The sequence below is a fragment of the Nelumbo lutea genome, chromosome 1 (genome assembly GCF_056320005.1).
Source record: "Nelumbo lutea isolate HS-2025 chromosome 1, American lotus-T2T, whole genome shotgun sequence".
Taxonomy (NCBI): domain Eukaryota; kingdom Viridiplantae; phylum Streptophyta; class Magnoliopsida; order Proteales; family Nelumbonaceae; genus Nelumbo; species Nelumbo lutea.
The window spans coordinates 100,377,419-100,393,086 of NC_142684.1; the positions used below are offsets into that span (position 1 = coordinate 100,377,419).

Here is a 15,668-nt window from a genome sequence, read left to right on the forward strand (position 1 = left end):
TTATTAAATTACAATAATAATTAGTAATTATTAAAACCGGATTACTAAATTTAATAACAATATTTTTTAATAACAATATTTATAATTTTAATTTAAAGTAAAATTGAAGTAAATATCTAGTTATTAACAATATATAACATTAATTATTAATTATAATCACTAATTACATATTTATTAAATTAATGTAATAATAAGTAATCTTAAAATGGGTGCTCTCTACATCTAGTAAATGGAATCTACTCGTGCGAGCACCCATTTCCTATAGATAATAATAATTATAATTACTGTAATAATAATTACTGATTATTACAGTAATTAATTACTATAATAATAGTTACTGGTTATTACATTAATTTAATAAATATATAATTAGTGACTATAATTAATAATTATTGTTATATATTGTTAATAACTATATATTTACTTCAATTTAACTTTAAATTAAAATTATAAATGTTGTTATTAAAAAATACTGATAATAAATTTAGTAACCCAATTTTAATAATTACTAATTATAGTAGTTAATTACTGTAATAATCAGTAATTATTATTACATTAATTATAATTATTATTATCTATAGGAAATGGGTGCTCGCACGTGGGATCTACTCATACGAGTAGATTTCATTTCTTGGATGCAGAGAGCACCCATTTCCTGTTAGTATATATAAAAGATAACAAGAAATCAATTCATAGTCAATTTCTACGTTATCCCACCTAATTGGTCTTCAGTTCAAAGTATCGAGTAATTGAGATATAATTTTTGAAATCATCAATGCTTAAAATATAAAGGGTTTTGATGTTTAATTGTTTCTAGAGTATAATAATGGTTATACTAGACCTATTTTCAGACATTAAAAATAATAAAAAGAGTAAGTATCAAGGCTTGAAAAATGTGTGATACTTTGATCTTGTCAACGGCATTGTTATTTCCCTCAACTTCCCTACATATAAAGCAACATGATACATTGATACCCATACAGAATAGCCACAAAAAAAATTGTATTTCTCTAATTTAATGTACAATGAAAGAGAAAAAGAAACATTCTAGAATCAATGGGATATTGAACTAATCATTCGGCGAGACAAATCAATTCCACTCCTTAAGTCCCAACTCCAAAGTGTAAAGTGTTAGACCAGGGAATGCCAACGAGTTGAGTTAAGCGGTTATCCTGCCTTGACCTGATCCTTTAGGGTTGAGTTCTGATCATCCTTGGTTAGCTTTGGGTCATGTCAAGTGAGCTATCCCCTATTAGCTTCGGGGTGTGACAGTCCACACCATTCAAATAACAAAAAAGATCTCTCTCTCTCTCTCTCTCTCTCTCTCTCTCTCTCTCTATATATATATATATATATATATATATATATTATCAAGAACATTGCACAATTTTCTAAGAAAGACAGTATTGGGCATGTGGAGTTGTACTGTGCTTATTTTTTGTTTGGAAGTAATACTGTCATATAGGTTGTTTTCTGAGAAAGCAGTAGTGGTTTTGTTTGGTACCAATGCTAGTAGTAACATTTTCAACATGGTCTATATTATCCAACGTCCAAGATTATGCCATGTCATTACACCACTGGCAGCAATGCACCATTTTCTCAAAAAACATTGAATTTGGCATTGCTTCAAACCACACTTTCCCGATTTCCAAGGTGTGGTCTAGAGCAACAGTTTTTTTTTCTTAGAAAAATGGTACTAAACAAAAGGGCGTTGTTTGAAGCATCGCTTTCTTTGATGCGGCGCCTACGTGGCATCCTTTTCTCAGAAAATGGCATCAATGCCAAACACCGCCTAAAATACAAGAGTGAAGAAATTTTCTCCTGTTTTTGAATTTTCTATTTTTTAATCCACGTTATTTTTTATTCCAACAAATCAACTTCCAAAATCCCCTTTGTTGATTTTATAATTTTTTGTTTTTTATTTTTAATTCTATGTAATTTCGTCTAAGTAAGCATGTAGCTCACGTTTTGGGAGATTTTCCTAGCCTAACAAACTCGCTTCACTTGACTTTGAATGAAGCACGACTCTAGGTCATGTTATGCTTGGATTCCTTTTGGGTTATATTTTTTCTACAACCTGATAAACTATTTCCTTCCTAATGACCCATTTTCTTCGCCTTTGGAGAAGCTTGAAGTTTGAGAATCCCATGTAAATAGAGACGATGAAACAACTCAAAAAGGAGCTTGAGAATCCCACCCCAACGGTTTTGGTCTATTTTCTTCTGTTCCAATAGAAGTTTTTGGAATAGTTTGATAGCTAGATAAAGCAGGTATTATCGGTTCTTTGGCATCACTTTCCTTTTATCAATGCTCTATCCTTTATTTTTCTAACCATAGATTCATACTTAACCACACCAAAACAAGGGTGAGACTGTTGTGGTTGTTTTTTGTTGTTCATTATATTCCAGTGGTAGTTTTTGCTTTATTTATGGCACCGTGAGCACTGGATCAAGCAAACTTTTTAAAGGTATGATATTAATTCTCTGACATTCGTTACTTCTATCAATGCTTCTTATTTTCCTAATTGTAAACACAGGTATGTATTTCACACCATTTCCAATATCTACGGGTTGCTTTCGATGTTCATTATTGTTGACAACTGTGTCAAACACCATTTAGGAGTGAAAGGGATGGAAACAAGGGTGAATATCTCATCCCTAGTTTCTGTATTTCACCACTGTGTCGAATGACATTGTTGGCTTCATTTGGGTTATGAAGATAATTATTTTGCACCAAATTGTAGACAATCCGACTCAAATACGACCCATAACCATATAAATAAATCATTTTAATAACAAATCAATCCAGTTCCATCCTTCTGAACTAGTCCAAACCAGCATAACTACTAATAACCCATCCAGTTTTGTCTTTTAACTAATAACTATTAATAACCAATTATTACTATTAATAACCAATCGCATTAATAAATTATAATAATTACATTAATTAATAAATAATCATTACTTATCAATTCAATCTATTAATAGCCAATCACTACTATTAATTTCTAAAGAGATAATTAATGATATTTAATTAATTAGTAAGTTACTTAACACATAGGTTTCATTCATTTTTATATAAATTAATCATTAATAATCATTTATAAATATTGACTAACTATAAAATTATGAAAATCATAATCACTATCAGAAAATGATTTATTACAATTTCAAATAATTATTTAATATTGAATATTATTTTTTAGTTATTTGATATAATTAATTTTCACTAATTGTAATATTTTTATTTTTTTATATTTTTTTACTTATTTGATTTAATATTTTTATTAATTATTATTATTATTATTATTATTATTATTATTATTATTATTATTATTTAGTATTTTTACGTTTTATTTACTTTTATTATTTTCATTAATGTAGTAATTATAGCTTTATTAATTAACATTTTTAATTATTTCATATTAATATTTTTAACATTATTGAAAATATTAGAACAATTTGATTATTTGAAGTTTCAAAAGTTTAGTATAAATTAGTTTAATTTTGTAAAATTACTAAATTTTAAATATTTTTGTATAATTAATAACAAATTGTTGGTTATTGATATTTATGAAAATTACAAACATTTTCAAGAAATATTTTTATTGTTATTTGAATAAATCAATCATTATTTTTATATTATTTGTATTTTAAATTATAAATTTCAATAATTTTAACATTTCAATTATTTTATATTAATATTTTTATTGTTATTGAAAATATTAAAACAAATTGGTTATTGGAATTTTGAAAAAATCTAGTTTAATTAAATGTAACTTCAGAAAATTACTGTATTTTGAAATTTGTTTGTATAATTAATGAATAATTACTGATATATTACTGAATTATATTTTTAAATACAAATAAAATACTAAATTAATGGATTATTCCATGCATCGCACAAGTCCCCACTAGTTGTATAGTATGTTGTTTCCTCAAAAATGCTTTCTCAGGTTTTCTATTTGGCACCATTGTTGTTGCTGCCACATAAGCATTTTACAATGCCACGATAGCACGCTATTGCTAGCAACAGTAGGAAAAGTGGGAAAAGTGGGAAAACACCAAAAATGGCACTTTCTCAAACCACACCTTTCTCGATTTTCAAGGTGTGGTCTGAGAAAATATTTTTCAGAAAAAACAGTTAAACAAATATCAAGCATTTCTCAGGAATCAGATTTCTGATGTGGCACCATTTTATGTGGAAATGGCATCGATCCCAAACACCTACTACATCTTTTTAAGTCAAGTTTTCTTCTTTCTCCAACTGGTTATGGGTTTAGATATTGAGGTGATTTTGTCTTCTATAAGTCTATCTTGTTTGAATTGGAATGATCTATTTCCATAGTCTGTTTGGTTCATATAGGAATTAGAATAGGCTAGAATGGGATTTCATTCCCATGTGAGGGGGAGAGAATGCCCATTCCCTTGGATGGGGGAATGTCATTCCTCCAAGAATGGGAAAGGAATTCCAATTCCAACCAACAAAACATTTGGAATCGGAATGGGTTATTCCAATTCCAATTCCATACCCCTATTCCTACAAACCAAACAGGCCCTAAGACTTGAAACCATGCTTATTACATGAGCCTTTTCTTTTATAAAGATTCACGAGGTGATAAATGTTTGTAATAAAATATTGGGTAATTTATTAGAACACCCCCTATAGTTGGATTTACTTAAACCTATCTTGTAGTTTTCATTTTATTAAAACATCTCATATAGTTTGTAACCTATCTACTTAATCAACCTTTCACTAAGTGTTTTGTCATCTAAAAATAGTAACATAATCATTTAAAATGAATGGAAAATGTACCCCTATGGTTTAGAAAATTGACCAACTCTACCCTTATTGTTTACATATTGTCTTGAAGTACCCTTAAGTTTTATGACAATCATCTAAAACCTTCATTGTCGTTAACTTCCCATCACACTCTATTCATATGTGGCATCACGTGACTAACATATTGTTTACAATTCCTAAAATACCCTTTTAGAAATACCCTATTCATCTCTTTTAACCTCTCAACCAAGCAAGACAGTGGCAGCAACTATGGGTGGATTTGAGCCGAGCTGAATACTTGGCTATTCGAGCTTGGCTCATAGGAATAGTATCTAGGCTTGAGCTTGATTCGAGCTAGAGACTTGAGCTTGAGCTCGGCTCAATTCATAGCTCGCAAGTTCAAGCTCGACTATAAGCCAAGCTTTTTTTTTTTTGAAAACTAAAAATTATATATATAAAATTATTTTTTATTTTATAGACAAAAGTTAAAAATTAGTTACTATTATACATAAAATATATAAATATTATTATATATAATAATATTATTTATTATATATATTTATATGTATGTATGTATGTATGTATGTATATATGTACGTATGTATATAATTAAAAATATTTATTTAATAATAGACTCGCAAGCCTCACGAACTAAGCTTCATTGGGCTTGAACTCGGCTCCATTAGCAGGAAAGATTATTCATTTAATAATAATCTTGTACAACTATAGACAATGCATCGGATTGAGTGATTTTGGTACTTTACAACAACCTTCTTACAGTCACATACCACAAATCCAAGAGAATATAGACTAGAGACTATGGAGGTGTTGTCAAAAGCTCTGAGCAATAAACGGTCTTTGCTTATGGTTAGGGTAAGCATCGTTAATGTTGCACATGCGGCAATTCCATCGTCTCTCCAACACCATAAAGTTAATGAAGAGGCTTGCAAATAAGTTCTATGTAGGCATCTAAAATTACAAGTGTTGTATTTCTCAATTTGTCCTTGTTAAGACAATTGAACCTAAGGCTTCAGGATATCATGCATCTTTCCATCAGCCCTAACCATCTGTTATTAACAAAGTAGTATAATGAAACGATAATAAGACCTAATTCCTAAAAAAAAAAAACAATTCAACTAAAATCGATCCAAAATCATAACATAAACATCTTTCCCTTCAGTTACTTTTCTCAAGAAGTTCAACTTCCATAGTTGGGAGGGATCAGTCACTAGATAGAGGCATTTAAAGAACCCAAATCCCAAAAGTTTAGCATCATCAACCCTGAATTTCCCTTTCTTCTCCAAACTCAGTTGAAACAAGAGAAACCAACTATTTCAGCAATATTCTCCATATTTTCCTCATGTACACAGCTAATGACCAGACGGAAAGATCAGTTGAGATGTAAAGCAAAACAACACCAGATGCAACTAAAGTACTTAGCCCTAATAGACTATTGTCTCGTGTGACCAGAAGGATCGATGGTTAATGCAATCATTTGTGGTTGTTTTCCACCTTCCTTTGATTATTTACAGAAACATCCCCAAGAACATTACTATTCTGAGATGCAACCCATTCTCTAGCTGCTGACGTTGTTATCTCTCTACCAATTATAACATTGAAGGCACCATCAATAGCCATGGCACGTCTCCAAATATAGCAACTTTCGAAGGTCTGGTACACAGTAAGACTAATGTTGCAGCAAGTTGTAGTTTTTTGGTGAAAAATGCGGTGGTTTTGCAACGGTGGTGTCGTGGTGGAAACCAGTTCACATCGTCTCGGTCCACCTCATTCTCATAGCCCATGGCGATGGCCACAGGTCCTCCTTTGGATTCAAAAGAATCTAAGAGAGCCATTGTTGGTTCAACGATTGTGTGATAACTTAATATAGGAATGCGATGAGCATTTGATAAGTTGTAGAGATCATTTCTGTTGATGGCTTCAACTATAATCAATTAATCCAAATTAGCTCTCCTTGGATGTTTGAATGCTAGGTAAGAGCAATTGGGCCTTAATGTTAAGTTGTCTCAACTGATTTGGAAGGTAAACTTGACTTGAGGAAGCTCTTCTTCAGTTTTTTTCATGAGTTGGGTTTTATTCTGAAAATTTGAGAAATAGTAGAGGGCAAATGGGACATTTCATTTTTTTCCATTAGTGCTTACCGACAATGTCAATTGTCAAAAAACTTGGGGTACTTTAAGATAATATCTAAACAGTAAGGGTAGAGCTAGTCAATTTCCTAAACCATAAGGGTATTTTAAGAAATTTGTCCTTCCAAAAATACCCCTAACACTTTTTCATTCAGAAAAACAAAATTGACCAAATAGAGCCAGATAAAATGATTTCTCATGTCTTAATGAGGCAAAAATGGTATTTTTGTTTTTTTACTAAATTTATTCGAATGAACATTAGAGTCAAAAGACTCAAAACTATCATTTTCCACTATCATCTAAAGAAATATCGATTAATTACAAACTATAAGGGATATTTTAGTAAAACACAAACTATAGAATAGGCTGTAATAAATCTATGAAACTGTAGTGGTGTTTTAATAAAACACAAATTATATATATGTAGAACAAGTTTTAATAAATCTATGAAACCTTAGAGGTGTTTTAATAAATAACCTTAGAATATTCATAAAATTTATATGACAAGTGAAGGTTAACATTGAAAGATTAGTAAAATATGACCTTCACTTCTACATATTTCTATTCAGTATTTGGACTTTGTTAATCGATTGCAATCCTATATGGTGGGTCCAGGTTTGGTAATCCATTAAATCTTACTAGGTTGGTTCATGTGGGGTTGGAGTGTCTTCAATTAGGTTTGGGTGGAGCCAGACCCATACCTAACCTGACCCAGACCATAATGAATAATGACTAGTTATTAATAACTAATAATTCATCCGTTCGAATTACTTAAGTCATTGCTTTGCTTGATTAATATACATTTTTAATGGATTTTTTTGTCTCATTTCTAAAGGGTTTGACTATGATGTCGTAAAGACATGATACCAAAAAATCTATAATAGAGTGACTGAAAGGAGAAGAATATGTGGATTTAGTGTTTTTTCCTCAAATTAAATATTGGAAATTTCTATAAAATGAATGGAAGGAGAAGAATATATGGATTTGGTCTAGTGCTTTGGGTGTTCAGTCTTTGAAGACAATTGAAGAACATCTAGATAATCCAACCTTATGATGTTCATCATAAGGTAAATGTGAGATTGCTTCAATTTCATTATTGATAAAGTCCAATCAAAACTCAAAGGTCAGAAGGCAAGATATTATCTCATGCTGTGAGATTTATGCACATCTATTTCTTCAATTCCCATTTATCTTATGAGCATTATAAGGTTGTCGGTTATAATGTGCGGATGATTTGACAAGAATTTTGGAGAGACTTTTGATGAGATTTCCATAGAGATACTAGGAATTTCTATTTTAAAGCTTCCACTAATCTATGTTATATAAAGTGGATATTTGCCTTGGGTTTCATGCAAATTATAAAAGTTAAATTCAAATATCATATATTATAACCAATGGTTATGATGACATCATCAACAGTTCATAACCAATAGTTATCTAATGATATCGGTCAACCTCCGGCATCCATAAGAAGCATTATAGAGCCATTTCCTTTGTTTATTCCTTCCATGAATATGACAAGGATCAAGATTCTATGTGGGGTGGTGTTGTGAATCAAATTGGAAGCTATAAAATGAAACTCTTAAGTAGGGGTGAGATCATGAAAAATCGATAAACCAAACTGAATCAACGAGACTGAATCGAAAATTCCAATTAACCTAATAAATCAGTTCAACTTTGGTTTAATATTTTTGAAAAACCGAATGTACTAACTCAATTTCGGTTAACCAATATAAAAAACCAGCAGTTAACCGAATGACTGGTATACTTATATTATATTATATATATTTTTATATATTTTATATTATCTATATATTATAAATGAATATATGTGCATTATATATTTATGATATATAATATATTATTTATTATTTATAATATGATATTTGATATGTATTTATAGTTTTTTATTGTATATTCATATATTTATCTTAATATATATTATAAAAATCCAAAAACTGAAGAACCAACAAATTGATCCAACAGTTAACCAAACATATTAACCGGTTAACCGATCAATTTCGATTCAATTTTGATTAAGCGGTACTACCAATTTGGTTTGCAAAATATGCCCAACCGATCTGTGAACACCCTTACTCTTAAGCCCACGCTATAATTGTGAGATGAATGCTTTCATTTGCCCTAAAGAAGATGCTACTCAGGAGATCTACATGCAAGATGTTGTTGATATTGTCTGCTCAAATGCAAGTGTCATACCACCTAACAAGCTTACGAAGCATATTTGTTGATCATGGCATTTTGCCCTTAATGCAAAAAAATTGGCCATAAGGGAGAACCTTTGCCCCCACTAGTATTGCCTTTGGCTTTTGCAAAAGACCAGGATCCTTTTAAAGCAGTTCACCTTTGCCTCTTTTTGTTTTATAAGTAGGAAGTATAATCAATCTAACCATTTTGTGGCTCAAAAGAAAAAAACTTTGAATCGAGATTTAGTGATGTATAATTAATGCTTATCCATCGGGGATGCCTGATGTACAAGAGATTATTGCTTTATAATATATATTATTTACTTAGCAAGAAAAAGGATAACCTTTACCCCCCAAATATCCAATCTTCAAAAATAAAAAATAATGAAGTCTAGAATGTATCTAATAGTTTGTAGGCTTGAGAAAAGCATCTCTAGTGAAGGTTGGGTCCATGGATTCAAGTTCCATCTAGACGAGGGCAATGCAAGGGAGTGGGAAATGAAATTACAAATTACATAAATACCCACCATGCAACATAAGAAGAATGAACAAAATGGCATGGGGATATCTTTTGTTCTTTCCAAGGGATCACATCATTGAGTTTTGGGATCCACACAACAAAGAGACATATATCATGCAAGATTGATCCAAACGCTTCAAACAATCCACTATAGCAAAAAATTGGGTACATCTTACATGGGCTTTCATACAATGGCTTTTGGCTTTGCAACAAAAAGCCTATAAGTTAAGTTTGGTGAAAACCCTTGAAAAGTGCAAATACACTTCCATTGAATATGGATGGTAATGGGGTGGGTTTAGGGAGGTTTTGTAAATTCTATACCCTACCTATCTCTCTAAACCTTCCAACCCATACCAGGTAGGATTTTGATAATTCAACCCCTCTTTGCGCATGAAAATACAAAACCCAAATTGCATTCAAGGGTAGGCAGGTTGGGTTTAGAACCCACATATAATTTCTTATTATTTCTTGGTATGTATGAGCAATAAACAAGTAAAATAACATGATCAAACATCAAAATTTCCAATTATTTGATTAAGACATGTAAAAAGCACACAAACTATTGATTATTCTTTACATAAAATTCAAAATATTATTAAATTCAACACTTAATACATAAAGTTCATATGATTTCCAACAATATGCATATTGGGGAGGGTTGAGTTTAGCCTGATACCATACCCTACTAGTATTTGTATGGGTTGTAAAATCTCAAAGCCCAATCTCACACCAAAATCCATCATTCAAGTGAAAAAACCCACTCCTTGGGATGAGTAAGGATGGGTACCCACCAGGCAAAGTAGAAATTGCCATTACAACTAGACTTATTCACGGGCTAGGCTAGGCTGGTTCAAGCTATGAGGTCAAGCCTAGCCTAACCATCGGGCCTAGGTCTTGAGCTTGAGCCCAACACTCAAACAAAGGCAGCCCGAACAAAAAATTAGAAAAAAAAAGGATTTTTTCTTTTTTTACTCAACAAAATAACTGATTAATTTATATTAAAATACCTCAAAACCCAAAAATAAAGAAAGTAAGGTTCAAAATTTCGATACATATCAGGCTATCGACTGATATGTATCATATTGAGAGCTTCTCGATACACCCCTCCAGGGGGTGTTTCGGGGTCTAACCCGGTTTAGGGGTAGATGGGCCTTAAATTGACCCCTTTGAACCTAGTTGAAGAAAAATAACTAAAAAAAAGGAGCGAATCATGATACAATCCCCCCTATATTTTGAACCTTGGATGAAAGATCCCACTATATCTTGAAAAAGTAGAAAAGGAACAAAGAAAATAGATATTATATGTATTTTTATTATATAAAATACATTTTTTGTTATATAATATATTATTAAGTCAGACTCGGGCTTGGGTTGGGCTTTATTGATAAAGCCCAAGACCAACCCGCATAAAAGTTGGGCTTGGTGTTTTGGGCCTGACCCTAGTCTATCGGCATAAATTCATGTCCAAGCCTAAGCTAGACTTATAATGGGCTGGCCTTGTCAAGCTACCCGACTCATGAATAGGTCTAATTAGAGTTATAAAATGGTTTGTGCCTCCCTTCCTTAGGATATTTTGGGGGGTCGGCACGGCACGGCTCACAACCCAAGCCCGTGCAGGCCCATGCTTTTCCATGCTGGTTTATGAGATGGGATAATCTGTGGACCAAGCTTTGGGCCAAGCTGGACTGTGGAGGTGTGGACCAGGCCAAAGCTATGAAAGGTTTATTTAAAAAAGTCTTAAAATTTTTATTTTACATGAATTTTGATGTACACAATTATTTATATATACAATAATTAAATAAAATAGTATAATAAAATTGAAAAAATTATTTATTTTATAAATATTTTATATATTATATATTATAATATAATATAATATAATATAATATAATATATATTTAAATATTTATTTATATGTATGGGCTGTTCTGGGCCGTGACGCATCGACCCGCACAATCGTGCCATGGCACGACCTGATTCACACCCTTAATTAGACGTCTAATCACAAGTGTTCTCTTCACCGCGCCATCAAGTGCCATCCATCGTGCCTACAACAGCCACTCCAATGTCCAAGTGTGTGTCATGGGTGGGCTATGCATATATTTTTGTATAGGGGATTGCCAATGGCATTCTTATAATTACCTAGTATGATTTTTCATCTTTTTTATGTATCTTTATGTCACTCCCCCAAAAGCTTAACGTACTCTTTGAGGGGAGGTAGGTAGTCGAGTGAGTCATAAGCGTGTAAAGGTTAAGCACGAGATCCCCTCGACACTGAACTGTGTGCTTGTGCTTGTCATCCATTAATGCAATACAAGTAGCCTTTTTGACTAATTTGTGTGTCATCTTGTTGCCTTTTTTGTGTTGTTGCTTGTTACTTAGGCTTACTCGTCACATTCTAGTGCCATACGGGGCCCCAATGACTAGTCCTGTGACAGTTGGTATCAGAGCAGGAGCTTCTACACACACATTGGACCCTGTCTTCGCCCTTCAGCACAATGAAGAGCAACCGTGACATTGCCGATGACACACTACACGGGCTGCACCAAGCCCGTGACACCAATGAGGCTCCACTCGACGATCCTACCAAGACGCAAGCCCCAAAGGGCCGCACAACTAAAGCTAGCAAGCGTGACAAATCTGTCGACCAACTAGCTAGCATGGACATGCACATCCTACGCTACGAGGCAACAGTAGGTGATACTCGAGATCAGGTCGACGAACTCCATCTCAACATGGAGACGGTAGATAATGCTATGGTGGAGCTGGAGAGCAGCTTTAACAGAGCCCTCCGAGACATCCAGAACACCTTGCAATAGTCACAAGCTAGCTCTTCCCAAAGCAGCCTTCAAGGCATGATGGACGGCTTCTAAGCATAATTGGATGAGATGAGGGCCGAGCTGAAAATCATGAAAAGAGCTATGGCCAATTCCACCGGCCCTTCATCTGCTCCATCCACCCACATCAAGGTGCACCAACCAACTCTATACTCCGGTGCTCATGATGCTTGGGAGCTTGAAAACTTCTTGTGGCAACTTGATTAGTATTTCTCCGCGACTGGCATCCATGATGACCAAACTCAGGTACATATAGCCGCCATGTATTTAAATGATATTGCAATGTTATGGTGGCGTTGATGTTGCAAGGACATTGAACGTGGCACTCGGACCCTCAACACCTGGGCCGATTTCAAGAGAGAGATCAAGCGACAGTTCTTCCTCGAAAATGTTGAGTACTTGGCACGAACAAAGTTGAAGAACTTGAAGCACCAAGGCTCATTGCATGACTATGTCCAAGAGTTCTCAGCCCTGACCCTTGAGATCTCCGACGTGTCTAACAAAGACCTTTTGTTCAACTTCATGGATGGTCTCAAACCATGGGCGGAACTCAAACTACAACGGCGTGGGGTGAAGGACTTAGCAACAACCATAGTGGTGGCCGAGCAACTAGTTGATCTAAGAAAGTCAAAAGAGGATGACCACCAACCAGATAGCCTACATACCAATAGCTTGAGTGGGGGAGATAAAAAGTCAACCTCTACACAGGAGAAACAAGTGCCCACTAACAAACCCAACAATTACCAAGGGAAGAAGCCACAAGGAGCCCCAAGCTATTAGGGCCATCGGTTCACTAGGAGACCAACTCCTCCTCTTGCGCCTTTGTTACCTTTGCAATGGGAATCATTGGACGAGTGATTGTCCAACACGGAAGAAACTCACTACCCTCACCGGCAAACTCAGCGACAATGAAGAGAGCGATGAGGAGAAACCCACAGCAGCGCCAAGAGTAGGCGCCCTCCAACTCATCAATGCCATGGTTAAGAATGAGGCTACATCCAAGCGGCCCACCAAAGCTCACAAGGGGCTGAAATATGTAGACATCACCCTTGACGAGAGGCTGACCCAAGCCTTGGTAGACACTTGGGTCACCCATAACTTCATCTCGCTTGTGGAGGCAAAGCGACTCGGCTTGACCACCACCAAACAGACATGGTGGATCAAGGTTGTTAACTCAGGGGCCAAAGTAGTAGAAGGCATGGCTCGTGGGGTAGATCTCCAAGTTGGGTCACGGAAAGGACCCATCAATCTATTTGTAGTACCTTTGGATGTTTTTCATGTTGTCTTGGGAATGGAGTTTCTTGCACAGGCGGAAGCAACTCTCATGCCACACATAGACAGTCTGCTCATATTGGACGAGTGTTCTCCTTGCATGGTTCAAGTGACAACAGCCTTGAAGGTACATGGGAAGTAACTTTTGGGCCTGCAATACTATCAGGAAGCAGATACCCACGAAGCTAGCGCCGTGCCTACAAGGAAGACCCCGTCTCAATCATCTCACATTAGCACTGGGACGGGTTGGGAAGTCATCACCAGGAAGAAGTCTCCCCCAAAGCCGTTCCAACATCAGCGCCAGCATTGACATCAACATCGGTGCTAGTACCGGTGTCAGCAGCAGCACCAGCGCCAACATCAACATCAACATCAACAACGACACCAATGTCAGCGCCACGAGCCGACAACACAGAAGACTCCTAGAAGACCCAAGGTCGTCTCCAGCCACAATCAGTTCCACTATGACCATCATCGGGGAGAGCGAGTACCACCAAATCCACTTAGGTACCTTTTCTGCCACCACAATGATCAAACCAACCCTCATAGGAGCCTTGTGAGGAATAACCCTTGGGAAAAAAATCATCAGGGGGAACAATACCCGAAAAATCCTAACCTTCATTTTGACCTAGCCCTGGCCACAAACCTTTCTAACACCAAAGCAGAACATCCAAAATCCTACCTTAAAGCAGCCAAGCAAAGACTTGACATAGGGACTAACCATAGGTTTTCCCACCATCAAGAACACCCTAAAGACTTTCACCCATCATCATCATGCCCCCGCCTTGGAAGAGACAAAGTTTGTGGAGCAGCTGAAGAACCCTCCTTCATCAACAGCAGATCAGAGCCTTGAGCAGAAGCAAGTCTTTGTCATCGAAGACTAAATTGAGTGGGGGAGAATGTCACAAGTGTTCTCTTCGACGCGCCATCAAATGCCATCCATCATGCCTACAGTTGCCACTCCAGTGTCCAAGTGTGTGTCATGGGTGGATTATGCATGTATTTTGTATGTGGGATTGTCAATGGTATTATTGTAATTATTTAATATGATTTTTCATTATTTTCTTGTATCTTTATGTCACTCTCCCAAAAACTTAACGTACTATTTTAGGGAAAGTAGGTAGTCCGGTGAGTTATAAACTTTTAAAGGTTAAGCACGAAATCCCCTTAATTGTGCTTGCCGTCCATTAATGTAATACAAATAACATTTTTTACTAATTCGTGTACCGTTGCGTTTTGCAAGTTACTTTGCGGTATTAAAGCTGAGAGCAGCTCAATCAAAGCTAAAGCCCTCCCAAAGCGGCCTTACATCTCGTATGCAGCTGTAGTGGGTTGCTGGTTCCGATCATCCGAACTCGTTTGTATCAGGAAACCGGCAGGCCCGACACCATGGCAAATGTAATTTCGAGTACGGGGAATTGAACATCCGACTCAGGAATCTCCCTCCCAATTTCGAACGTCTTAGGAACTTTTAAAGTTTTAAACCCTAGAATAGGGTTTAAGATTCAAGTCAAAGAATCAGTACTAGAGCAAAAGAAAGCCGAGCGTGTCAGTACCAAATACTCTGCCACCCAACACCATAAAAGATCTGTCTTTGATGCTTGCTTCATTTTCTTCTTGCACATCATTTCTTACCTCGTCCTCCAATTTGTGTTTCTGCAGTGAAGGTCATAGATATGGCAGAAGAAAGCCTGAAAATTGCTTCAATTCAAAACCCTAGGGTCACTTGCGAAGGTTCCAGCGTCTTGCTCGACGTTAACGATGGTGATCGTCTCGTCTTTGCTCGTCTCTCGACTGCTGCGTATGTTCATTATTTTATGGGCTCATAAGTTAGAATGCAGAAAGCACAAACATTTCACCCGTTTAGTGGGTGCTTAAGTGTACTGAGTTATCATGCATTATGGAT

The 15,668-nt window shown here is 35.2% G+C and overlaps 1 protein-coding gene across 6 annotated transcripts in view; it reads left to right on the forward strand.

Annotated features, from left to right (window-relative positions):
• Positions 1-14,961: 14,961 nt before the first annotated feature.
• The window catches only part of LOC148876415 (eukaryotic initiation factor 3 gamma subunit family protein), a 43,303-nt gene continuing 42,596 nt past the window's right edge, over positions 14,962-15,668 (forward strand). For 2 of the 6 annotated variants that reach the window (XM_088966789.1, XM_088966790.1), the window contains exons 1-2: positions 15,055-15,310; positions 15,425-15,563. In XM_088966789.1, coding sequence (XP_088822915.1) covers positions 15,439-15,563 — 125 coding nt within the window. In that variant the 5' untranslated portion in view covers positions 15,055-15,310; positions 15,425-15,438. Of the gene's footprint in view, positions 15,311-15,424; positions 15,564-15,668 lie in introns of all 6 variants that reach the window. The other 4 variants (XM_088966791.1, XM_088966793.1, XM_088966794.1 and 1 more) reach the window with 4 other exon arrangements.